The sequence below is a fragment of the Diaphorina citri genome, unplaced genomic scaffold, assembly GCF_000475195.1.
Source record: "Diaphorina citri unplaced genomic scaffold, Diaci psyllid genome assembly version 1.1 scaffold708, whole genome shotgun sequence".
NCBI classification, from domain to species: domain Eukaryota; kingdom Metazoa; phylum Arthropoda; class Insecta; order Hemiptera; family Psyllidae; genus Diaphorina; species Diaphorina citri.
In genome coordinates, this window is record NW_007378141.1 from 217,243 (window position 1) to 244,433 (window position 27,191).

Below are 27,191 nucleotides of genomic sequence, written 5' to 3' on the forward strand. Positions count from 1 at the left end.
ATTGGACACATTGACCTTCTGGGATATTAATAAAAACGAATGACATGATGAAAAACCTGAATGTGCGATATACGAGTATTTATGTACATACTGCATACTCGTTTGTTTGTTTGTTTGTTTGTATTTCAAAAATAATTACCTAGAAATATTACCGCTGATTAATGATGGGGAGAGAGATAGTGTGGGGGGGGGGGAGATATTTACTCTCCTGAACAAATCCCTTGCATGTGCTGTTGATTATACAGAGGGTCCTTTACATTTCTTGATTCGTTCAATAATAAAATCACGATTTTTTTAGTTTCTTATCAATTATTTTAATTAATTATAGTCTTAAAACCCCACCATTCAACATTTTTTATTGTTATTATTAATATATAATTTTTTTAGTTTCTTATCAATTATTTTAATTAATTATAGTCTTAAAACCCCACCATTCAACATTTTTTATTGTTATTATTAATATATGACTGCGTAGTGCGTACCACCTAAATGTATCCGCGTACCACCAGTGGTACGCGTACCACCGGTTACTTCTTTAAAGCTGTGTCCACACATAGTCAATCGACGACGAGGTGAATCTATGTTGTCGAGGCAGTGTGTGGTTTCAATTCGACAGTTGAATCAGTTGCATGTCTGCAAATCGAATAAACTAAGCATGAATAGCATTCACAATTTTTCTCTATGAACAGGGAATATAAATAGAGACTATTGTGAATCTGAAGTCAACTGTAAGGATTACCAGGTAATTAAATATGTTCGGCATTGGAGCTTGAACCTTTGAAAATAGTCGAAGAACTCAAAGCGATAACACTTCAGTCGATCATTTAAGACAGGTTTTAGCGTCACTTATGTTAAGCTACGCAGAGCAAGGCCAATAAATGGATGGGTGACTTAAACATTATATTGGGAATTAAGGGAGAACGGGCTCTAGTCTTGATTTTAAATCATTACATTAACCCCTTGTTATTGGTTAATTGTTGTTTCACGTCCTCAGGCACTGCGATAAAAAGTTTCATTTCTCTGAAGATGCAAACGTGTATCAATAGATCGCTCGAAGAACAACCCAAAAGGTTACAACGTGGATCGTAAAATGCCACACATGGAAACATTTCGACGGAGCTCCTCAGTATTTCAAATGAGTTTACCGACTTTTTCACTCTTGTATTATGATTGTTGTTCCTGCTAATGAGAACCTATTGTTTCGTCTTTTGTTGGGTTTTAATTATTATTTCCTTGTTCCTCTGAACCTCTCCCATGTGTAAACTCCTATGTGGCCTATATTTTATGCAAGAAATGAGCTTGTCTGCCTATTATAATCTCATGTACGTACTGAGTGGTTTATTTGTTCTGTGGGTTGCTCTCTGTAGTTACTGTATGCTTTGTGCTTAACGGCTCAAGTTCAGCAGAGGTAGGAGCCTACTTTTATATCAACAGTTGTACGTACTGAGTGGTTTATTTGGTCTGTGGGTTGCTCTCTGTAGTTACTGTATGCTTTGTGCTTAACGGCTCAAGTTCAGCAGAGGTAGGAGCCTACTTTTATATCAACAGGAACCCTACACCACCTGTAAAATCTTCTTAGGTGATTATGGTTAGGTGATTACATATAACTACCTACCTATACGACCGAAATTGACATTCAGCGCCCAAAGTTGGAAACACACGGTATTTACGACACAAAATTCAGGGAGCATAAAGGGAGCTGCTTTCTTGGGAGTACATAGGTACATTGTCTACCTCCATTATCTCTACGACTCTTAGAAAACAATCAGCGTAAGGACTGAAAGGAATAAGGACTCTAGGGAGACAAAGATCTCAGGTGATGACTGCCACTCCTTAAAAATTGACGAATTTCTTTACGTCTTTCAAAAGAATTCTCAAATTTCAAAACCATTATTCCAACATATTCTGAACTATTGAAATTCTGAAATGAAGCCATATTATTCATTAACATACCCATATTAGACTACATTGTGGACATGTAACTTCTAAGGTATTGTAATACCTATGTAGTTACTTTATTATTTACATTCATCCAATAGGTACCCCAGAGTCGTGGTACGTGAAGATTACGCTTTTAATGTGCAACATTTCTTGAAGACAGGAAGTTGATAGGTATGGTAAGATCTATCCCTCTGTGACTGTGACATCTTGTACGTCAAGTAGGGGAACACGGGGCAAAAAAGTAACCCCAACCTTTTTAGGAGCTAGAAGTGCTGAGCTCTCTTGGGTAAACTATAGGAACTATTCCTGCAATTGTTATCTTTGTTGGTGCTGCTGTACGAAGGTAGATCTACATATCTTGGAATCTCAATTTCAAATTGCTCATTTGGGACTGCAGCCTCCACCACTACAGTCTCCTAAACTTCTAAAATCACATATTTGACGTTATGGCATAATATTCAGTCTCTCGGAAAATAATGCCGACCATAAAGCTATAGCTTTCCAAAATTTATGGAAAGCCTATAAGGAACATTAAGTTATCATTTTCTCCTTTTGTTCTCTTTCTCGCTCCCATATTTGACGTTATGGCATAATATTCAGTCTCTCGGAAAATAATGCCCACCATAAAGCTATAGCTTTCCAAAATTTATGGAAAGCCTATAAGGAACATTAAGTTATCATTTTCTCCTTTTGTTCTCTCTCTCTCTCTCCCCTCTCTCTAACATAAAATTAATATTATTGTGAAGTAAAATACTTAAATGATAGTTATTCTCTTTCACTTACCCCCTCTCTCTAACATAAAATTAATATTATTGTGAAGTAAAATACTTAAATGATAGTTATTCTCTTTCACTTACCATTTCGGTTTTCACTATCTGCAGGTTTCATTTGTATAGGATGATGCATCTGAAACAAATTCACACCAATTATATGGTAAGATACACAATTTTATTTAGGTAAGTAAGTCAATTAGTTAATCCTACTAATACCCTAAATATGTATTGTAGGTATAATCAAGGTATATTAACTAGGGCCATTGGCTCACAGCTGAAAATAAGCAAATACTAAAACGGAGATATTATTCACAAAGGACAAAGCTGAGAACCCCTGGACTAGAAAATTTTGGAATGAGAGAAAAATCAGTGCATTGCATACTGAGTGCATTTGATTTTTATTTTATTTTGCCAATACATAGGTAAACAATGTTTATTTTCGCATAGCTTTGTGTGAAAAAGGGGGTATGTGAATCGGAGAATAATGTTGGAATTTGGAATGTTCTCTAAACCATAGTTGTGGGTACTAAACTTGTAGACGAATGTGCTGTAGAAAAAAATATGCACATTTATGAATGGAAGTGGGATTCATGGGTACCTACCTATTTATTTATTTTTTCCTCTTTTCATACGTATAGATCAATCACTGCAAAAAAATTACACATTCCAATAATTTATGTAGGTACTAGATCTTTTGGAAAACCAGAATGTGGTAGAAAAACATTAGATTCCACAGATATGTACCTACCAAACGATTTATTCATCTACCTGCAGCAACCAAGGAAATCTGAAGTGGTGCTTCATCTATTCACCAATAAGAGTTCAACCCCAGGACGAAAGCTCCGATGCGGAAAAAGAAAGGTTTACAAAATGCCAAATTGAAAAGTGACTTTGAAACAAATACAAATAGCTAAATTTGTTCCACATAATCAATTCGCAAGGGACAATCACAAGACTATGAAGCGTACCACGTGGGACATGGGGATCATCCATTCCTCCATGTCCCAAAGTCTCATAATGAAAAAAGTTCAATTCCTTTGTGTTGGGGCTTCCAATGTCGGCAGTTAGGAGGAAAATCATCAGCAAAAATCAACACAGACTTCAAACGAATGCAAGAGAAATTGAAAATCACACTACCTAATCTTTAACCCAAAAATATACGAGACCTTGTTTAGGCTGCTGGGGTAAAGGGATTTTTCAGTCCTATTCATGGTAAGATACACAATTTAGGTAAGTAAGTCAATTAGTTAATCCTACTAATACCCTAAATATGTATTGTATAATCAAGGTATATTAACTAGGGCCATTGGCTCACAGCTGAAAATAAGCAAATACTAAAACGGTTAACGGAGATATTATTCACAAAGGACAAAGCTGAGAACCCCTGGACTAGAAAATTTTGGACTGAGAGAAAAATCAGTGCATTGCATACTGACTGAATTTGATTTTTATTTTATTTTGCCAATACATAGGTAAACAATGTTTATTTTCGCATAGCTTTGTGTGAAAAGGGGGGTATGTGAATGGGAGAATAATGTTGGAATTTGGAATGTTCTCTAAACCATAGTTGTGGGTAGGTACTAAACTTGTAGACGAATGTGCTGTAGAAAAAAAATATGCACATTTATGAATGGAAGTGGGATTCATGGGTACCTACCTATTTATTTATTTTTTCCTCTTTTCATAGATCAATCACTGCAAAAAATTACACATTCCAATAATTTATGTAGGTACTAGATCTTTTGGAAAATCAGAATGTGATAGAAAAACATTAGATTCCACAGATATGTACCTACCAAACGATTTATTCATCTACCTGCAGCAACCAAGGAAATCTGAAGTGGTGCTTGCAATGTCGGCAGTTAGGAGGAAAATCATCAGCAAAAATCAACACAGACTTCAAACGAATGCAAGAGAAATATTGAAAATCACACTACCTAATCTTTAACCCAAAAATATACGAGACCTTGTTTAGGCTGCTGGGGTAAAGGGATTTTTCAGTCCTATTCGGGCAGGATAAACAAGGTATATTCTATTTATTCTATTCTACTCTATTCTATTCTATACCTAAACATTGTGAAATGTGTTATGGATAACAGGTAAACCTAGATATAGCAATAATATTTGGTCCCCAAACAGCCTACATTAGACACTACCACCTAGTCTAGGTAGGTTTTAATATAAAACAACGTAGCGTAAAAAAAAGAAGATAGATTTTGTGGCGTCGCCGGTGGCGGGGATAGAATTAGAATTAACTAACTATTCAGATTTGTGCTGACACGAGCTGCATACTAAACAGTTTTCAGCTTTAGTCCTTGGTCCCTTCCAGTCGCCTAGCGTCTGAATAAGAACCTCTTTCTAAAATATCAAGGCTTGAGGACACAGTGTGAATTGTATGTTTTGAATTCACTGAAATCATTTCAGTGTTTAGTCTCTAATAGGTAAGGCAGTTGGGGTCTTCCTTCAGGAAATCCCTCCTCTTCTTCCCCATTTACACAGTACATATCTACATAATTTAGGTTTAGGTTTTCAGATTTTGTCATCATTTATAGAATGGACTATAGAATATGAAATTCAATACCGGAAATATTCATTATGGATGGACTCAATTCAATTTTACCTAAATAATATTTCATGCATTTTTGAAACTAAAAATAAAATCAACTGAAAAAAATAAAATAACAATAGTTATAATAATGAATATAAAAAAAAATCAAACCCCACAACAGTGCACCTCACCATTAGAACCACACCTAAACGTAAATTTTACCTTTGTTCGGTGGTAGTGACGTTTACACTTTTTAGCCCGTCCTTCCTTTATTATTACAATAGTAATAAAAAGTATAAGGGACGGACTATTGTATTCGCTTCGGTGTCATCTGTCTGTTACTCTGTCTGTCCCCATAGAAGGACTTATCCAAACCTGGTCGACCTATATATCAAATTAAAGGTCTTTTTACCAGGAACACGAAAGTGGTTTCTCACACAAATGAGCTCTGATCTTGAAATTTGTTGCGACGACCTATGAACTCAAAGCGATAACACTTCAGTCGATCATTTAAGACAGGTTTTAGCGTCACTTATGTTAAGCTACGCAGAGCAAGGCCAATAAATGGATGGGTGACTTAAACATTATATTGGGAATTAAGGGAGAACGGGCTCTAGTCTTGATTTTAAATCATTACATGAAAGTAAAATCAAAAAATGAAATCAAGAATAATAATAAACTGAATATTAAAATAGAATGTAACAAATTAGGTAGGTACATAGGTACTGATTTTCTCTAATCACGATCGAATAAACTACGGGCTAAAAAATTCCCGGAGGGACATGTCCAGCTTGTTTTTACCTCGAAAGGTAGAAAAGAAAAACACTTTCGGAGCAAAAGCATTTTCCTAAGGTCCATAAATAAAGATAAGCTGTTGAGATAAGCAGGTTAGGATAGGCGACTCCTTATTATCTCTTGAACACTTGCCAACCCTGGCGCTGTGGTGTAAGGGAAGGTAATTTTATTACAACACGTGTTATCAGCGCGGGTATATACCTACCTAATATGGTGCATAATATTCACATGGTTTATACACGGAGGTAACGTGTAGGTACCTACTACCCATATTGACAGCAGATACAATAAACATACTCGTATAGGTAGATATCTACATATACATAATATATATCCCAATGACCTTGTTAGAAATGTGAAATAAGGTGATAGGTACAGGAGGGAGTAGAGTACAACCTACAGTGGTTTTTGGTGTGAGGATGTACATAAAAATAAGGAAAGTAGAAAGGAGATGTAAACAAGAGAGAGGGAGAGGGAGAGAGAGAAGAAGAACTTAGGGGTTCTAGTTTCTACCCAATATCAAGAGGTCCCTATAATTATGTGTCCACATCGGAAGAACAAGAAGATACCTTATTTACAAAAAAAAAATCAGGGGAGGACAGGAAGAGGAGGAGGAGGACGAAGAAGAATAAGAGGGAGAGGAAAAAACGGAAGAGGGACGGACAGAGAGGAGAAAAAGAAAGAAGGAGAGGAAAAGGAAAAAAAGAGTTCCGAGAAAAATAAATTCATTATTGATAACTTTATTTATATTCTGCTTTTCCCCTTTACTTCTTCCTTTCACAGATCTAAATAGTCGAATTTTCTTCAGCAGAGTTCAAATAGGTATCCAAATACTTTATGAAAAATTGAAGAAGAACACTGCAATGATCTCTCAAAACACTGGCGATTGACCCATTTGAAATCTAATTTTTGATCTCGCTTCTGATACTATCAACTTTTGCTTCATCTGTCAAGGACAGAGGTGCAGTATCAGGTAGCTGTTAATGGGTTCCTAATGATGACATAGATCTTGGAAAGTCTCTCCCATAATTACGAAAGGTACAATCAGCTACTTGGGCACTTTTTTTTTCAAAACTGGGAGTGACAAGCTGAAAACTTGACGTGCTCAAACTACAACGGTGAAACTTTACGCCTGACAATGGCATTATGATAATCTTGTTTGAAGAGACTCCGTCAATTTGAAATGGCAAAGTTCTTCTAGGATTTTGTTCAGATAGGTAGTTGTGGATATCTGTTGATACTCTCTTTAGTAGGTAGTCCTCCACACCTCCATCTAGCCCTGCAGGTCTTCTTCCTCAATTTCGCTATCTCTCTATTCATTAGTCCGTCCTTCCTTTATTATTACTTATAATAAAAGGTATAGGGGACGGACTATTGTATTCGCTTCGGTGTCGTCTGTCGGTCTGTCCTTATTTACTCCTTGACACAAGAAATGAGCAAGGGTGTTTTTAGGTCCTACCTAAATCGATTGGTCACTTGAATCTTGAATTACTTCCCACAAAAGACGTCTTTTCTTTGTAAAAAAAAAACCCAATGACCTTGTTAGAAATGTGAAATAAGGTGATAGGTATAGGAGGGAGTAGAGTACAACCTACAGTCGTTTTTGGTGTGAGGATGTACATAAAAATAAGGAAAGTAGGTAGAAAGGAGATGTAAACAAGAGAGAGGGAGAGGGAGAGGGAGAGAGAGAGAGAGAGAGAGAGAAGAGAGAAGAGAGATGAGACTAGGAATAAAATGAGAAATGTAAACAACATGTAGGTATTGTTAGGTAGGTAAAGAAACGTATTTGACCAGTGACGACTTTGGAGGGAGGAAAGAAAGGAATGTAAGTACCTACCTTAAGGTCTTTTAGTACAAATAATAACCCCTGTAGTCCGACATAAAGGGCTAAAGTACATATAGGGCTAGTGTCAAATCACTATGAAATTTAATGGAAAACTCAGGTGTACGGAGGAACATATCTAAAGATATTAATTTTGAACTTATTACTATTTTTTGAACATTTCAGAACCGATTTTTTTTTTTTACCTACGTGGATCTGATCAATATAAAGTGTATTACCTACATTGATTAATCAATAAATAGAATAGAGGGCCTAAGTCTTAACAAATAGTGTTCTGAAAGGTGAAATTAAAATTACCACCTTACCCCTTTCTGAGGAAGAGCATTTTCAAAACCAACGCAGAGCAGCTGAGGTCAGAAAGGAGAAAGATTTTACACCCAAGTCAAGTTCGTCACTGAAATGTAACACGTGCTCACGTACCGTTCCCAGAACATACTGCTCTGGAGAGTCCTGTATTTGTGAAAAATATATTACGAGGAAGGAGGGAAGAAAGGAGGTAGGGGGAGAGGGGAGGAAAGGGAGAGGGAAGGAAGGAGGAGGGGAGGGAGGGAAGGAAAATAAGTTTCCTGATCGATTACACACCTGATGCTTTCAAGGAAAAAAATCACCAATGACCTTGTTAGAAATGTGAAATAAGGTGATAGGTACAGGAGGGAGTAGAGTACAACCTACAGTCGTTTTTGGTGTGAGGATGTACATAAAAATAAGGAAAGTAGAAAGGAGATGTAAACAAGAGAGAGGGAGAGAGAGAGAGAGATATGTCTGCATGTCTGCAAATCGAATAAACTAAGCATGAATAGCGTTCACAATTTTTCTCTATGAACAGGGAATATAAATAGAAACTATTGTGAATCTGAAGTCAACTGTAAGGATTACCAGGTAATTAAATATGTTCGGCATTGGAGCTTGAACCTTTGAAAATAGTCGAAAGAAGAAGAAGAAGAGAGAGAGAGAGAGAAGAGAGATGAGACTAGGAATAAAATGAGAAATGTAAACAACATGTAGGTATTGTTAGGTAGGTAGAGAAACGTATTTGACCAGTGACGACTATGGAGGGAGGAAAGAAAGGAATGTAAGTACCTACCTTAAGGTCTTTTAGTACAAATAATAACCCCTGTAGTCCGACATAAAGGGTTAACGAAGAAGAAGAAGAAGAAGAAGAAGAAGAAGAAGAAGAAGAAGAAGAGGGAGAGGGAGAGGAAAAAACGGAAGAGGGAAGGACAGAGAAGAGAAAAAGAAAGAAGGAGAGGAAAAGGAAAAAGAGTTCCGAGAAAAATAAATTCATTATTGATAACTTTATTTATATTCTGCTTTTCCCCTTTACTTCTTCCTTTCACAGATCTACCTTGAACGTAGAAGGTGAATTGAGAGAAAAACACTCAAATGTCCAGCTTGTAGGAAACCTTTTCTGAGTTCTCTGCCTACAACTTACAAGTTACAAGGATAAAGGACACAAAATCCACCATAGAATATGACGTGACTTGCAAATCTACAAAAACGTTCATTTTTCTATGAGCGCCGTACATTTATATTGAGTATGCAATAGGGTATGATGAAATGAAATTTGGAGGATAAAGGACACAAGATCCACCATAGAATATGACTTGACTGCAAATCTACAAAAACGTTCATTTTTCTATGAGCGCCGTACATTTATATTGAGTATGCAATAGGGTATGATGAAATGAAATTTGGAGACTGATCTTTTTAAGTTTTTACTATCCCCTCCGGATCTTTAGAAATTTAATATTTGACCCGAACATAAAATTGACAATGTTGGAGGGCCATAAGCCAAAGGAAATAAAAGACTACTTACCCCGGCTAAGGTTTTGATATTATGAAGTGCATATACATAATATATATAACCTTGGTACATATTTAGCTACAAGTTTGATCCTTAAAATTAAAATTCCATCCGGGGTTCCTCAATAGGGAAGGCAAGGAGAGTAGGTAAGTATTAATTTACTTACACTATTTAGCTATGTATGTAATTACATAGGTCCAGTTTTGGCTACTTCAAATGGAGTTTAAAGTCACTTTGCTTAATATATATAACCTTGGTACATATTTAGCTACAAGTTTGATCCTTAAAATTAAAATTCCATCCGGGGTTCCTCAATAGGGAAGGCAAGGAGAGTAGGTAAGTATATATTAATTTACTTACACTATTTAGCTATGTATGTAATTACATAGGTCCAGTTTTGGCTACTTCAAATGGAGTTTAAAGTCACTTTGCTTTCCGTGTCCGTCAGATATGCTTTAAAGTCACAGCTAAGGTCTTTAGTAACGGGACTTCTATACTTCTACCAGATTAATATTATTTAAAAAATTTACAGTAAAATGGCGAAGGTCTTGAAAATTACCGCTCTCTCCATGCTAAAATAAAAACAACTATTTCTCTTACCCCACCACTCCTCATTTGAAAACCACAATGGTAATAAAAAGTCAACCTCCTCTCCTCTTATTTATTTATTATGCAACACACAGAGCATTTGTTAGAAAAAATGGGAATTTTTTTTTTAATAGAATGTGGCTGGCGATGTAGAGTCGAAATTGTGTAGCGAAAAAAAAAAAAAAAAAAAATCTAGAAAAAAAAACGAGAGAGAGAGAGAGAGAGAGAGAGAGAAGAGAGATGAGACTAGGAATAAAATGAGAAATGTAAACAACATGAATGTAGGTATTGTTAGGTAGGTAGAGAAACGTATTTGACCAGTGACGACTTTGGAGGGAGGAAAGAAAGGAATGTAAGTGCCTACCTTAAGGTCTTTTAGTACAAATAATAACCCCTGTGTAGTCCGACATAAAGGGCTAAAGTACATAAAGGGCTAGTGTCAAATCACAAATGAAATTAAATGGAAAACTCAGGTGTACGAAGGAACATATCTAGAGATATTAATTTTGAACTTATTACTATTTTTTGAACATTTCAGAACCGATTTTTTTTTTTTTTTTTACCTACGTGGATCTGATCAATATAAAGTGTATTACCTACATTGATTAATCAATAAATAAAATAGAGGGCCTTGAAGTCTTAACAAATAGTTCTGAAAGGTGAAATTAACATAGGCGGTTCTTACCTAAATTTTTGGGGGGGCTTGATTAATTTTGATTTAGCTTTATGTAAAAAATCTGGTGTGAACATCACACGACTTTCCTTATCCTATTGAATGATGCTTATTTGAGTATTATTTTACCCTAAAACTTTTACCTATCTCTAACCGTTTAGTCGGTATAGCTGAAAACCGCCAAAAAACGGTCGAAATCCGTCAAAAGCGGTCAAAATGCCGCCAACCGCAGCACCTATCTCAACTAAACGTTTTCTGTTGCATCCTTGTCATATTTGTGAACTACATATGTACCAAATTTCAAGTCTCTAGCTCATACCGTTCCCGAGATATTGTTAAACTAGACCGAAAACAGCCAAAAGGCGGTAAAATGCCGCCAACCAATGCACCGATCTTAACCAAAAGTTTCATGTCGCATCCTTGTCACATTTGGCAGCTACATACCAAATTTCAAGTCTCTAGCTCTTACCGTTCTCGAGACATTTTATTTACAGACAGACAGACACACACACACACGGACCAATGGCTGAAACTTTGGATTTAGGCTCTAGGGACCTCAAAACGTGTTTTGACACTAAAAACTGACCATCGAAAATTCGACCAGATTACATTACTTTCCTTCCCATAGGATAAGGAAAGTAAAAATCTAACGCCTATCTACTCACAAAAAATATTATGCCATCCAACACATCCTGTTCATTTTTCTATGAGCGCCGTACATTTATATTGAGTATGCAATAGGGTATGATGAAATGAAATTTGTAGACTAATCTTCTTACCATCCCCTCCGGTTCTTTAGATAGAAATATAAAATTTGACCCCAACATAAAATTGACAATGTTGGAGGGCCATAAGCCAAAGGAAATAAAAGACTACTTACCCCGGCTAAGGTTTTGATATTATGAAGTGCATTTTGAGCATCTAAGGCAGCCTTTCTGGTGAAAAAAGTGACAAAACAACATCCTGAAACAGAAAAGACGGAACGACAAATTACAAAGATGAAAACTAGATAGGATCCTTCGTTACTAAATAAAGGTAATACCTATAATTATGAAGCAAAATCCTTGTTCGGAGAATTTCATTTCAAAAACAAATGTCATACTTTTGTAAAATACTCAATATTTTATGTATTTTAAAGCATGAAGCATTTTATTGGACACAAAACAAGCATCATGTTATTCTCGGTTTCTGGGTCTTACGTTTCAATTGGCGAAATAAAATTTTACCCTTTTTCTGCAGAAATAAAAACTTTTTTATTTGCTGAAATGAAGCAAGAAATGCTTTGAATGTCGAGGAATTGTGTTGTGGCTCTTGCAAGCTAATAGAGCTCGGCCCGTTTGAGGACGAAGAAGAATAAGAAAGAAGGAGAGGGAGAGGAAAAAACGGAAGAGGGACGGACAGAGAAGAGAAAAAGAAAGAAGGAGAGGAAAAGGAAAAAAGAGTTCCGAGAAAAATAAATTCATTATTGATAACTTTATAATTTATATTCTGCTTTTCCCCTTTACTTCTTCCTTTCACAGATCTACCTTGAACGTAGAAGGTGAATTGAGAGAAAACACTCCAATGTCCAGCTTTACAAGGATAAAGGACACAAGATCCACCATAGAATATGACTTGACTGCAAATCTACAAAAATGTTCATTTTTCTATGAGCGCCGTACATTTATATTGAGTATGCAATAGGGTATGATGAAATGAAATTTGTAGACTAATCTTCTTACCATCCCCTCCGGTTCTTTAGATAGAAATATAAAATTTGACCCCAACATAAAATTGACAATGTTGGAGGGCCATAAGCCAAAGGAAATAAAAGACTACTTACCCCGGCTAAGGTTTTGATATTATGAAGTGCATTTTGAGCATCTAAGGCAGCCTTTCTGGTGAAAAAAGTGACAAAACAACATCCTGAAACAGAAAAGACGGAACGACAAATTACAAAGATGAAAACTAGATAGGATCCTTCAGTTACTAAATAAAGGTAATACCTACCTATAATTATGAAGCAAAATCCTTGTTCGGAGAATTTCATTTCAAAAACAAATGTCGTACTTTTGTAAAATACTCAATATTTCATGTATTTTAAAGCATGAAGCATTTTATTGGACACAAAACAAGCATCATGTTATTCTCGGTTTCTGGGTCTTACATTTCAATTGGTGAAATAAAATTTTACCCTTTTTCTGCAGAAATAAAAAAATTTTTATTTGCTGAAATGAAGCAAGAAATGCTTTGAATGTCGAGGAATTGTGTTGTGGCTCTTGCAAGCTAATAGAGCTCGGCCCGTTGAACATTAAAGTGCTTTTTATATTTTCTCTTACAACTCCCTCCCCCTCCCGCTTTCCATCTTTATGAACCCCCTTCTAGTGTTTCTCCTTTTTGCCTTCCATCCAGTCTTTTGCCAGAAACGACCCCACTCAATCTCTCCCCCTCCCTTTATTCAAAATGTTGTTTTTCCATATCTAGGTACTTTTCCTTACAATGTTTTCTTTGAAGAGCAAAAAAAAAAAAAGTTATTGATCATGAAAGAGAGAAAATGCCAAAACCAGGCTACTTGAGTGCATTCTATTTGAACTTGAGAGAGCGCTCAAAAGGTACTTTTCCTTACAATGTTTTCTTTGAAGAGCGAAAAAAAAGTTATTGATCATGAAAGAGAGAAAATGCCAAAACCAGGCTACTTGAGTGCATTCTATTTGAACTTGAGAGAGCGCTCAAACTTTCGAGAGGAAAGCCTTTACACAAGTTTTTCACATAAAAAAAAACAATGTTGGAGAAATTTTGATGCAACAAACTTTCGAGAGGAAAGCCTTTACACAAGTTTTTCACATAAAAAAAACAATGTTGGAGAAATTTTGATGCAAAAGGCGAATTTCCCATTAACTGAGAGGGCCAGAAAATGACCTAAAAAGAATAGAATTTTGATGCAAAAGGCGAATTTCCCATTAACTGAGAGGGCCAGAAAATGACCTAAAAAGAATAGAAGAGTTAGGTTGGGTTGGGTTGAGTTAGGTTGGGTTGGGTTGGGTTAAGTTAGGTTGGGTTGGGTTAAGTTAGGTTGGGTTGGGTTAAGTTAGGTTGGGTTGGGTTGGATTGGGTTGGGTTAAGTTAGGTTGGGTTGGGTTAAGTTAGGTTGGGTTGGGTTAAGTTAGGTTGGGTTAGGTTAGGTTAGTTGGGTTGGGTTGAGTTAGGTTGGGTTGGGTTTAGTTAGGTTGGGTTGGGTTAAGTTAGGTTGGGTTGGGTTAAGTTAGGTTGGGTTGGGTTAAGTTAGGTTAAAAAAATTCTTAAAACCTCTCCGAACACTCTAAGCCTAACCGCCCCTAAAAGGTAATCCGGTTTTAAAATTCGACCCTTAGAGACCGGGTGAGGGGGGGTGGAGAAGCAACAAATTCCTACTTTTACTTATACCTCTTTTGACCCTAATGGCGGAACTGGTCTCATGAAAACACCATTGGCTCCCAGACCTTCCATTAAAATTCCAGTTATGTGCAGCCAGGAAATCATCCCTTGACCACCAGGAAATCATCCCTTGACCACCAGAGGCGGATTTCGGGGACCCCAAAGCGAAGGCCGGTGGAGCCACCACTGCTCTGGTCAATCGGACAAAAAGCAATATGTTTGGTATTTCATTATTATATGAGAACAAAATGATATAATAAATACCTAACATCTCATCCAGGACAAAAAAAAAAAATCTTTGAATGGAGAGGAATTCGAAGAAACACTGAATAGGCCAGTTGCAAGTGATTTTGAAACTTTGTTAGAGGGAACTGTAACTGCTAAGGTCTTATGTGATATCCACAAAAGTTGTGAAAAAGCTCTGCTTTACCACAAAGAAATTGGGATTTGATTTTGATTTGATTCATTATGGTGTATAATAGTATGCTACCTCGTTATCAAGATGAGCATTTTCTACATATCAACGTCCTCTCCAAAAGGAAGCATACAACTTATTAGGAAGCATACAACTCAAAGTAAATTCAATACAAACAAGAAATAATGCGACCTTCTCGTTGAAAAAGAACAAAACTAACTCCTGAGGTCTTATCGCCCCGAAAGCGAAGAGAGAAGGAAGACAGGGTAGGAGAAAGCCAGCCGTTCCGAGAACGAACCTTATCTGTTTGGGATAAAATATGCCCCGTGTGGAAATCGAACCCGTGACCCAGCACTTCCAAGACAGACGCTCGCACTATCAACCAAGCTAACTAGGCTAGCTTTGAAACTTTTAGTATTCCGCCGCGGCATAAGTTATTTTATTATATTTTACCTTGGATTTTTGTAATTTTCTTAAAATTGAATTTTCAAACAAATCCGTGCAACTGCCCCACTTCAGCGTGACGAAAAGCTTGAAACATTTTTGTGTGAATGAATGAATAATTATTATTGGAAAGGTACCTACATATTATTTGGGAAGATCACATTATTTTGCTCCTGCTCTTCCCGCCGCTTCGGAAAAATAATAATAATAATAACTTGATTAATCTGTCAGTCAGCCTTTGAGAGATTTCCTTCATAACGTGTCAATATATTATGTGACCCCCTCCTCTTCCTCCTCCTCCTCCTCCTCCTCCTTCTTCTTCTTCTTCTTCTCCTGCTCCTCCTCCTCCTTCTCTTCTTCTTTCTTTCCAGTAGTTCTCAAATTATAAAAGACTCTTCATTCTCTTTAAGGACCAATGAAAGCGAAAGGTGACGAAGGTTTTACCCTCCATTCGGCCACAAGCTACCCGCCTCCGCCTCCTTATTCGGCCTGAGCGGGGCCGGGAAAAGCCAGCGGCTCCGATCGCCCATCAGTCGGTTATATGTCCGGATACCAACCATTGCATCGTAGCTTAACTTCAGTGAACCAGTGAGGACTATTGCAATCAATGTGCTCTCCTTTGGGTCTAGAATACTCCAGACAAAAGTAAAAATGATTTAGTGGATTTTGGATTTGCAGGCGCCAGGTCGCGGATTCAATTCCCGCCCCGGGTGAACTTCATCCTCCATCAGGGTTCGTTCTCGGAACGGCTAACTTTCTCCTATTCTGTCCTTCTTCGCTTTCGGACTATAAGACCTCCGTTGTTACAGGTCCCTGTACCTCTTGTTGTTTGGGAACCTAAAATAAATAAATACCTAAATAAATAAACCTTTATTTGGTGGTCATTGAAAGGCACAAAACAATAGATACATACTTATAAGTTTAGAAAAACATAATCCTACCTATGAATATAACCATTATAGGTACATGAAGTATTTTGAAGTTCTTCCCATTTGAAATATATATGCCAAAGCTCAAGGCCAAGACCCCAATTCAGCAACTGCTGAGGTATAAACCTGCTGAGGTTTGGGAACCTACCAAGCTCAAAATGTTACACCACTATTCTTCCTCTCACATGACACATGATGTAATATTACATCCGTCTATCACACATGTTACTTATTACGTGTAAGTCGAGGTTATATACATGCTTCAGTCATGTTTATTACGTGTTTTGGAACCTTGAAGCGACTGCTCCGGCTGCGGGGCTGCACGATCACTTTGAGTGCAGGTTGTGCCGATGTTGTTACAGACGAGTAGGTGGGCCTCGTCTTGTATTTCCCCACAGTCACGCTTTTCGTCATTGAGTATCCCCACTTTACAAGATTCCTTTTTTTTGTGAAGGGGGGAAAAAACTGTTAAAATCCAAGGTTACAAGAATGCCCTACAAGCCCTTGACAGAAGTTAAAAAAAAAACTTTAGGTAGGTATAAACACCGACATTTTGTGTGCACGCTACAGTTATAAATAGGTAGGTATATTTTCAATTTTTTTTTTTAACAAGAGCTCGAATCTTGTAATTTGTTTTTAACGTCATGTTTTGAGTTTTTATTATTTATGTTTTACAGTCTTTCCTGTGATTTTCTTATTTCTTATTGTTTTTTTTTTCTCCGTGTTCGTGCAACGGGTTTTCTCCTGTTTGTTTGCGAGATGTTTATTTTAGTTGTTTGTTTGTTTTGTCATAAACACTCTGTTAACAAATCTGTTCCTGCTCTGCGGGATAAAGGGGCAAATTAGAGTTTAGACTGCAGGCGGCGGGGTGTAGAGGGACCTTTTAGTTGGATTCTAGCAGGATAAAAAAGATATTCTATTCTCCTACCCCTGTCCTGGTCTACAGGTTTATCTTAAAGTGTTCCACGAAACACTGTTCGTTACCACTATTACCAGCCTAGTTGGCTCGGTTGTCAGAGCGTCTGCCTTGTTAGCGCTAGATAGCGGGTTCGACTTCCGCTCGCGGCGAATTTCATCCAAAACAGATGAGATTCGTTCTTGGTACGGCTATTTTTCTCCTATCCTGGCTTCCTTCTCTCTTTGCTTTCGGGACGATAAGACCTTAGCAGTTGCTGCTTTCCACCTTGAGAGAGAGAGAGAGGAAATATTGGCTTAAAAAGTAAATAAAAAAAGGCCTGTGTTTTTGCACAGAGAGTATTAATTTTTTATGCCTATATTTATCTACCTTCGGCCTTCAGGAAAAACAGAGAGAGAGAGAGAGAGAGAGAGAGAGAGAGAGAGAGAGAGAGAGAGAGAGAGAGAGAGGCCTCCGGCGATAACCTCGCCTAGTGGTTACCTTCCACTCATGAGTCTATTATTATTATTATTATTATTATATTGTTGCCGATTGGAGAGTAAAACTCCCGACACCAGAGTAGCTACATAGTAAGTACCCTGCGTGGGTACCTAAAATTAGAAGGTGACAAATCTGGAGATTGCAGAAATACAAGTAATTTGAAGTGTAAACAGAATTAATGGAACGTGGAAAGACATTTTGAAATTCAAGAAGCATTTAAACTTTAACACCTGGGATCTGCGCGTCACAGATAATCCTCAGCAATTAGAGAAAACTTTCAGACACAAAGAAATAAACAAGAATGCGTTTACGAAAACAAGCGTAAAGGCTTACAAATTGAATTTGTCAATGAGATTTTAGGTAAAAGAACACATCTGATAAATAATCTGATCCCTAATGTTTGTAATCTCTTCAATCCTATAGGTTACAGAGAACTTTTGCCGTAATCAATTAGAATTAGAATTCTTACAATAGGTGTAGGTTTTCACAAACTATTCCCAAAAATTTTCAAAGATTTATTTCAATTCAAAGTCCTCTTGAATTTATTGGATCTGTGGACCAAAATACTTTCCGCCTAAAGCTAGGCACAAAATCCTCATTTTTCAATATCTTTCTTCTCACTAATTATCTCATGTAACTTGTTAGCAATGTTCACGTACATGTTATTTTTGGAATTAACACTACCGCCTCCAAATTCACTAGAGCTATTTGTCGTGATAGGATCATCATTTTCCAGAGGCTTTAAGCTTTTGAGTCTCTTTTTCAGTTTCTTATAGCTGTCATTACTAATTTTAATGCTTTCTTGGTCATTTTCGGAAGATTTTTGCTTTGTTTCTTGTCTAAATTTCTTTTGGACGAAATATGTCTGTTGAATTATAGTTTTGGCAGGTATTGTACAAGCGGTGTTGAAATATTGGACCGTGGTTGATGTTGGTGGGCGTTTGGATTGTTGCTCATTTGAGAAATTGTTGTTTTTGCTAACATTAGTGTCCATATTTTTACTAGTATTCACTTCGTTTTGTCCACTAGAGTTACTGACTGCTTTATTTCGAGACTTATTATTCTGGCTTAGATTTTTGTTGTTAATAGATTTACTGGACTCTGGGGCACTTTTTGGTTGGCCTTCTGCGTTCTCTTCATTGTTATCCAATTGTTTTGAAACACGCTCCAATATATTCTCTTTTATATCTTCGGCATAATTATTATTATCATTTTTGGTCTTGCTTTTATCAGGTTTTCCAGATTTAGAAACAGGTTTTTCATATGGTTCACCATGAGAATTGGTATTACTTGCTGTTATGGATAAATTATTATCAGCTTCTGTATCAAGACGTTCATATTCCATATTAATTGATTCAGTTCCATCATCTAGTAGTTTTCTATTGTTTCCATTTTTCGAGTTATTTTCTTTGTAATGTCGTGGAGGTTTTTTCTTCTGATTCTTGTAAATCTTTGCATAAGACTGGATCTTGTTCAAATTTTCCAAATATAGTTGATATCTTAGGTCAGCTTCCTTCACGTTTTCATTATAAAATCTATTGGCACTCTCCCCACCCTTATGAAAATTAGAATGACATGCGTAGGACTTGGATGGATGTCTCACCGCTGGTTCTCCGCTCACGATTGAATACCTCTGATTTGATTTCATCATGTTTCTTTGATAACAATCCTTTTTCATTTTGAAAGCGTTCCCATTGAAATGACTAGGAGACATGTGTTTTGGTTTTGATAAGTCTGACATCCGAACATGATCTTTTCCAGTAGCCATAGACATAGACATTCTCTGATTTTGTTTCAATTCCTCTTTCATTGAGTAACTTTTCTCATGCCTCGATGTCATGATTTGTTTTCTCAGCGTTTCAATATTCATGTGGAAGTTTACGTTTTCCTGCTTCTCTTCCTCTAATTTCGCACATAAAAATTGGATTTTTTCACTAAGCCCCAGAATCTCTTCCTGGTATCTTTGATTACATAGACACACATCGTGCATTTCCATTTTAGTCTTACGCATAAGGTCTTCCAGATTGCTGGAATGGTGACGCTCCTTAGCCAATTCATCTTGTAGAATACTTATGCAACATTTCCTTTCCCTGAGTTCCTCCTCAATCTGGGTCTTACAACTTTCGCACGTTGTCAGTTGATGGCACAATGCTTCCTTCTGCATTAATAATTCCTGTAAAGTTTGTTGGCAGTGTGCCAACTCCTGTCCTTGGCAATACTTTTCTTGTTGTGTACATCGTAAGTGTTCTTCCAACTGAGTTGTTAAACACGCTAGTTCTTGAAGCTTACCCTCCAAAGATTTGATAGTACATTCTTTTTCTTCTATACAAGCTTCTAGCCTCATAATCTCCTTTTCAGCTTCTGTGAGCTTTTGCTTGCAGTTACATAACTCCTCCGATAGACATTTTTTATTCGTTTCCAACTCGGTTGCTTCTAGACTTAGGAATTTCAAATGTGTAAGAACATCTGCTCGTTCATTTTCTTTACAACAAAGATCCTCCTCAATACGCTGCACTTCACTGCAGTAAAACTTTAACTGAGCTTTTAGCTCTTCAGTTTCAATCCTGGATGTTTCCAAAATACGTTCTAGATGAACTTTTTCTTGTGTTACTTCATACAGATCTGTTTGTAATCGGTCACTTTCGCAAACAGCATTATTTCTCTCAATCTCTAGATCACGGATCTCAGCTCTCAAATGATCAATAGTATTCATGGAGAAGCTAAACTGTTCCCTCGATTCCTTTCAGGGAAATCAATGCTATTTCAAATAAAGATAAGTTCAACATGGAAGTCACTTTATGTATATCGAATACTAAACAAAAAATTTGGACAAACTACATTTGTTTGAATATAACTTCGAACTCTACACACGCCTTTTCAGTATTTTTAAGTGGCTTGACATTTTTATTAAAAAAAAAAGGTTTAAATTTCAAAGAATATAAAGTTAAAGCTTTGGTAAAATTTATTAGCCCTGTAGGTTTACCGAACAATTTGTACAGAGAACAGTGAGGAAAATTAGGATCATAATTCACGGTAAAACCTACACACTTATAATTTATTCAAAAGCCTAGAAATATCTTTATGATTTTTTACGTTTTTAAACAGGGTCACTAAATACTCCTTTTCGGAGATTGTTATCAACAGTCTCAAAAACTATACCTAAAGTTTCGATTACAAAATTCCACAAACTGGGAATTGTTCAGAAAATAATAGATAGACACAAAACGAAACTACATAAAATTACTATAACAAACATTACAAACCAAACCATATTTATTCAAATTATCCTAAACCTATGGTCAGCTTCTGAAACTACCTTCCATTACATATCTATTATCTATAGATCTAGTCTGACCATAGGCTACATATATTACCATAGTCAAAATATAAGAATATTAATAGCTAAGAATTATCGTGCCACGAAGCAGTCAGTCAAAATTACGAAATTTTTGAATCACCCTAAAATGTAATTTTATTCTAGAAATTCAAAAGCTAAAGAACCATATGATAATAATGTTCCTGGTATTATTATTATTTATTAGCATTGTTTTCTAAACTCCTATTACTAGGTATACTGTTGGGGTACTTTCAACCCTTTGAATTTAAAATTATAGGTACCCAGAATTCTGGTAAAAAATAATAATAATAATAATAATAAAATAGGCCACACGAGTCTAATGTAGCAACTATTACTTGATAATGTTTTGGTTTTCATCAAGTTTCATTTTCTATTTCACAGGAAATTTCCAGAAGCCATCAGGAAAACATAGGCAATCAAAGAAAAGGACCTTGTTTATACTGCAGGGATGAAGAAACTTTTCAGTCCTTTTTGGGCAGGATAAACAAGGTTAATCCCATTCCATTTATCCCCTAGTTTCACCATATTTCCCACCTTACTTACCACTGTCATCGTAAAGGCTCGTGAGCATACTTTGAGTCAAAAGTCCCAATGTTGAGCTACCACTACCGGTATTGCTAGGCACCAGAGCCGACTCAGCCGATCCAAGGGAGGACGAAGGATACAGGTAGATGAGATTTGTGCTGTTGGCGGATATCAAACCCGGAGTAACCATGTGCGTAGAGTAGGGAGAAAACCGCACGCTTGAAAGGGAATGTAGCTTCATAACCGACTGACGAGGGCGGACACCATTTTATGTCGTAAAACTATCGGAGTGCGAAGCGATTCGAAAGGCGATTAGGAACACTCACTAACTCACTATGAATATTAACAAGTAGGTAAGTAAGTACTTTGGAAAAATTCACAAGAAAAATTGAGCTTGAATGGAAAACACACAAGGACGTAGGTAAGAAGGTAGGTACCTACTTCGGTTTGATGTTTTGAAGAAAAGCGGAAAATTTTACGTAAATGTTGACTGAAGCATTAGGTATTTAGGTACTTAGGTATAGCTTATAGGGAGACCGAACCAAAATATTTAATTTATGAAATAAAAATAGTAGGTAGGTAATTATTTGATTAAATACTTGAACAGAAATATCGGATTCTTTTTACAACACAAAACGAAGAGACGAACAAACTTTTGCTAGACTAGACTAGATGGATACTATACGACGGACAGTACGGACACACAAACACTCAAATTGAATTCTTTTGAAAATTTATAGAAAGTGAATAAGTGGAAATTGGAAAAAAAATCGACAAAAAAACTAACAGGCCAGACAAAAATTTGAAAAAAAAAAAAAAAAAAATAGAGTGGGAAAATGGCCCAACAATCATGGATACTATACGACGGACACACAAAGTCACAAACACTCAAATTGAATTCTTTTGGAAATTTATAGAAAGTGAATAAGTGGAAATTGGAAAAAAAAATCGACAAAAAAACTAACAGGCCAGACAAAAATTTGAAAAAAATACGAGTGTGAAGATGGCACACAACAATCAAACAACAAGAACAAATCAGAAATCAGACAAATCAGTAGAACAGTAGAACTCACAACTCAGCATAGTGCACGCGAGAGGCGCTCCAATCCATATCTTTGTCCTTGTCTAGCCTATGGGGAACGGCTTGACGTTTCATCTTTCATCTCTCTCTTTCTTTTGATTTTTTAGCTCCACAACAATCAAACAACAAGAACAAATCAGAAATCACAAATCAGACAAATCAGTAGAACAGTAGAACTCACAACTCAGCATAGTGCACGCGAGAGGCGCTCCAATCCAACAATCCATATCTTTGTCCTTGTCTAGCCTATGGGGAACGGCTTGACGTTTCATCTTTCATCTCTCTCTTTCTTTTGATTTTTTAGCTCCTCTGTTTCCTCAGCTTTGTTTACATTTGTAACGGGGGAAGCTTTGAGTATTGGAGTGCTGTCTCAGAATAAGAATAACATAGAAGGAAGGTTTGGGTCTTTTTACATATATTATACATATCAAGGTCAAAGGACAGTTCACGAACAGCTGACTAACCAAATTTGTTTAGTCAGCTGACAAAACTCTTCTCTCATTGGTGGAAATTTTCTGAAAATTATTGAAATCTTTGTTTAGATTTTGCAGTCCCGGTCTGTATTTTCAATTTCCCCCGATTTCTGAATGGTTTTATGAATTTTTAAAGTCAATAATGGATAAATTAGATAAGATACCCATCAAATTTACTTAGAAGTTGTTAAAAGTAAAAGTTTCGTAAAAAAGCAGAAATAATGTTTCAAAATTTCTGTAAAAATCATCCTATACAGGAAATTATTCATGGTCCGACACTGGTACCAAATCAGCTGATATATAACCTTCGATTTGAAAAGTGTCTTTCGTTTTGGTCCTAAACCTTCGCTTCCTTCTATCAATTTCTGTAAAAATCATCCTACACAGGAAATTATTCATGCTCCGACACTGGTACCAAATCAGCTGATATATAACCTTCGATTTGAAAAGTGTCTTTCGTTTTGGTCCTAAACCTTCGCTTCCTTCTATGTATCTATGTTATTCTTAATTCTTATTCTGAGAGTGCTGTTCTTCAGTCTCCCACTTCCTCTCAAAATATCGTAGAATTCAACGAAAATCGGGAAATCGGAAAAAAAATATTTAGAAGTCTACAAGTGAGGGCAGACGAAGCAAACATTGATGACTACAATAAAAAGGTCATTCAACAACATATCAAGAGTGAACCTTGTGATGCTACTGACTGGAATGTATTACTCATACGGAAGATAAGGGGAGAAATTCAGGAAAAATAGTAGTCATAAGGAAAGACACACTAAAACCATAAAGCACTGGAATGTATTACTCATACGGAAGATGAGGGGAGAAATTCAGGAAAAATAGTAGTCATAAGGAAAGACACACTAAAACCATAAAGCCCGAATCCCGACGAGATTAGTTCCTGACGCCTGACGCATCTTTCATGTGGGGATTATGGGGAAGACTAGCTGAATTCCGTCGCTTCGCTCCGGAATCCCGCTAGTTCATCCCGAGGCGTGGGGATTATGGGGAAGACTAGCTGAATTCCGTCGCTTCGCTCCGGAATCCCGCTAGTTCATCCCGAGGCAAGAAATAAAATAAAATAAAACTGAGATTATAACAATAGATATAAATAGAATACCTAACTAACATGTGAATTGGGAGAAAAATGGCATAACTAACAACTAACATACAAAAAATTCTATTGGGTTAGGTAGGTACACCTCAAAAATAAATATAGACAATCATAGCGTAACCTAGAAATGAATGAATATACCTTTGTAAAGTCAAAAGTCAAGAGACGATGATATGAAAAGGGAGGAAAAAAAGGATAACTCAGAATCTGATAAAGGAAAAATAAACACAAAAAGAAGAAAAGATAAGCTTCCGACTGTTGTAATCATAAGTCTAGAATTCTAGATGAAAGCAAAAGAAGAGTAGGTACAAGCTAAACAAATAAATAAAATCGCACACGAACATACATGGGAAAAATATCAGTGAAATATGTGTAATAATAACAAAAATAAAAATAAAAATAGGTAGCATAAAAATACGAGTAGTAGGTACGTACTACCTACGTTCGTTGGAGGATTTTTTTTTTTTTTTTTTTTTTTTTTTTTTTTTTTTTTTATTATACCTACCTAAATGAAAATTAATTTAAACCTTGTTAACAATTTTACGATCAGATATGTACACAAGGGCTGGGGTTGGGGCCCCGCCCAGGGGGTTCAATGTAATGCCATGCTATGTACGTGTACATTCAATGTACATGTAAATGTGCATGTACATGTACCAACCGTAACAGTGTGATAATAATTTCAATTATGCTCCTGATAACTTTACTGATAATATGCATTCCTAGTTTGCACATACCTACACCACACTTCCCCCCGTACTAGTGCCATCAGCAATATGTAACATAGACTGTTCAGGTATCTATGTGTAGGTATGACTACATAAAGCCTGTTAGGTATCTAGGTACTAGGTATGTATGGTATGTCTACCGCCGTAGTCTGTATTCAGTTTTTTTTTTTTTTTTTTTTTTTTTTTTTTTTTTTCCCCCCTTGTTTTTTTTTTTGGTTGTGGCTTTCCCTTTTAAGTTTAGCTTAGTTGGTAGTGCGTCTGCCTTGTAAGCGCTAGGCCGCGGGTTCGATTCCCGCCCGGGGCGGATTTTGTCCTGATGGGATAATGTTCGTTCTCGGAACGGCTGGCTTTCCTCCTATCCTGTCTTCCTTCTCTCTTCGATTTCAGGATGATAAGACCATAGCAGTACAGTTCCCTCTATCAAACTTATGCCCTAGGTACATATCTGGGATGAATAGGTAAGCACTATCATTTTCCCTAAAGGGCATCACTTTTTAGTCCCTGTGCATAGCATACAGGGGTGTGAATGGGGTTAGAGCCATCACTTACCAACGTTCATATCTTGCATGCTGATACCCCATTATTACAGGTGCAATGAGGTGCACTGTAAACCATATCGCGGTGAAACATATCAAAAACGCCATTTAGATTTAACTCAAGTGCCATTTAGATTTAACACAAGTGGTATTTTAGATTTAACACATGTAAATCTTTCCAACATGGAACGGTTACGAGTTGTTGTAATGCAAGTTTTCAATTGGAAAATTCCCATCGACCTCTCATAACTTTGAATGCAAGCGTGTTGGTTCTTCACTTATAAAATTGATATTTTCCACATACAAAGTGTGCCAGAAGTTTTAAACAGCCTCGAAAATTTGGGCCTTTGGAATAGGGTTTTAGTCCGTCCTTCCTTTATTATTACGATAGGTATGAAAAAAGGTATAGTGGACGGGCTTTTATATTCCCTTCGGTGTCCATCTGTGTGTGTGTCTGTCTGTCTGTCCCCATAGAAGGACTTGTTTATTTATTTGTGTTCATTTTTGGGTTTGAGGATAAAAAAAGGACCAAGGCCATTGAAAGGTGTCGAAAGACTAATTCGAACTTTTTGAAGTGCAAATTTATTGATGAAAAAGTCAATTGCTTGAGAAATATACCTACTTGGAAAATGGTGCTTTAGGATTTGCCGCTTTTGGAGGTTAAATCTAGATTTTGACATGATTACTTTATTATACCAATACAACAAGTTCTACAATCTATTGGGTACGACTACGAATACGAATTACAAAATTCTTTCACTGAACCTTTCAAAATTCATTCATAATAGTAATAAAACATAATAACAGTAATAAAACCTACCTAGATATGAAAATAAAATTATAATAATAGTAGTAATAATAATAATAATGAAAAATAATAAATAAAATGAACTGCCCGCGGAATCCGCGGATTAGGTATGTCCTGAGTTTCTGACAGATTATCACATTCAGCAATTTTTTTTTCTTTTTTTTTTTTTGATCCCACATGTCAAAACATATCTTCCACATAAAAAAATAATATTTTTTTTTTAAAAAAAACAGGGTGTCCCATTAATAATGACCCAATTTGAAAGGAAGGTATAGACAGGTATGTGGATTAATCAGCTCAAGTTCAGCACATTTCGCCTCTGGTATTTTTTTTATGAATTATTTGCACCCACACTTCTGTTGAATTCAATTTCAATCACTGTTGTAGATTATAATATTATTAATTTATTCTAATTTTATACATTATTGTGTCTGATGGAAACCTTTGAAGTCACTATCATTTGGAGCATAAAAATAGCAATAATGAAAAAAAAAAAAAAAAAAAAAAAAAAAAAAAAAAAAAAAAAAAAATAGCTGGCGTGATCATCACACGAATTTCTGTTACATTACGAAACTAGAAAAAAAATCGAATACCCATGTTTTGGGGGATATAAATATACTTGCGTACCTATAGACCAGCTGAAAACAAGAGGACCCAGAGCATTCTAAAATAGACGTTTTCAATTTTTCACCCATTTTCCAAATTTATAAATTATTTGTAGGTAGGTAGATACCAATTTTGCAATAATGATTCTCATTACACAAGTTCCGTATACTTGCCTACAAAGTGTAATGGAAAGTAAAAATTTAATAAATAACAATGGGAACTGTTCATCTGGAAAGAGATAAATAATTAATTAGAATTTTTGAATTATTTAAAAACTGAGCTTCTTTTTTTCCCCATTTTGGTTGGAGGAAATTAAAATCGAAGCTTTTTGTTTTTGTGTTACACTGCCCTAGTTTAAAAATTCAAACACAACGGTAGGTGCACAACCCGCAGCAAAAATAAAAATAGATAATTAAAATAAAA

General features: G+C 36.2%; 2 protein-coding genes across 2 annotated transcripts in view; both read right to left on the reverse strand.

Moving 5' to 3' along the window:
* The window catches only part of LOC103511375 (CUGBP Elav-like family member 2), an 81,820-nt gene extending 65,260 nt beyond the window's left edge, over nt 1-16,560 (reverse strand). Inside the window, exons 1-3 of the mRNA XM_026825153.1 lie at nt 16,449-16,560; nt 12,788-12,870; nt 2,799-2,847 (exon numbers count right to left, since the gene is read on the reverse strand). Coding sequence (XP_026680954.1) covers nt 2,799-2,847; nt 12,788-12,870; nt 16,449-16,560 — 244 coding nt within the window. The remainder of the gene's footprint in view (nt 1-2,798; nt 2,848-12,787; nt 12,871-16,448) is intronic.
* A 1,459-nt stretch (nt 16,561-18,019) lies between these two features.
* LOC108252653 (centrosomal protein of 135 kDa) lies at nt 18,020-20,427 on the reverse strand. Its single transcript, XM_017444961.2, has one exon. The coding sequence runs from the start codon at nt 20,253-20,255 to the stop codon at nt 18,138-18,140; it is 2,118 nt and encodes a 705-aa protein (XP_017300450.1). The 5' UTR covers nt 20,256-20,427; the 3' UTR covers nt 18,020-18,137.
* Between the last annotated feature and the right edge of the window lie 6,764 nt (nt 20,428-27,191).

Bases quoted from the DNA above. Each gene is read 5' to 3' on its own strand.
- LOC108252653 (XM_017444961.2), bottom strand. From the start codon at position 20,255: ATGAATACTATTGATCATTTGAGAGCTGAGATCCGTGATCTAGAGATT.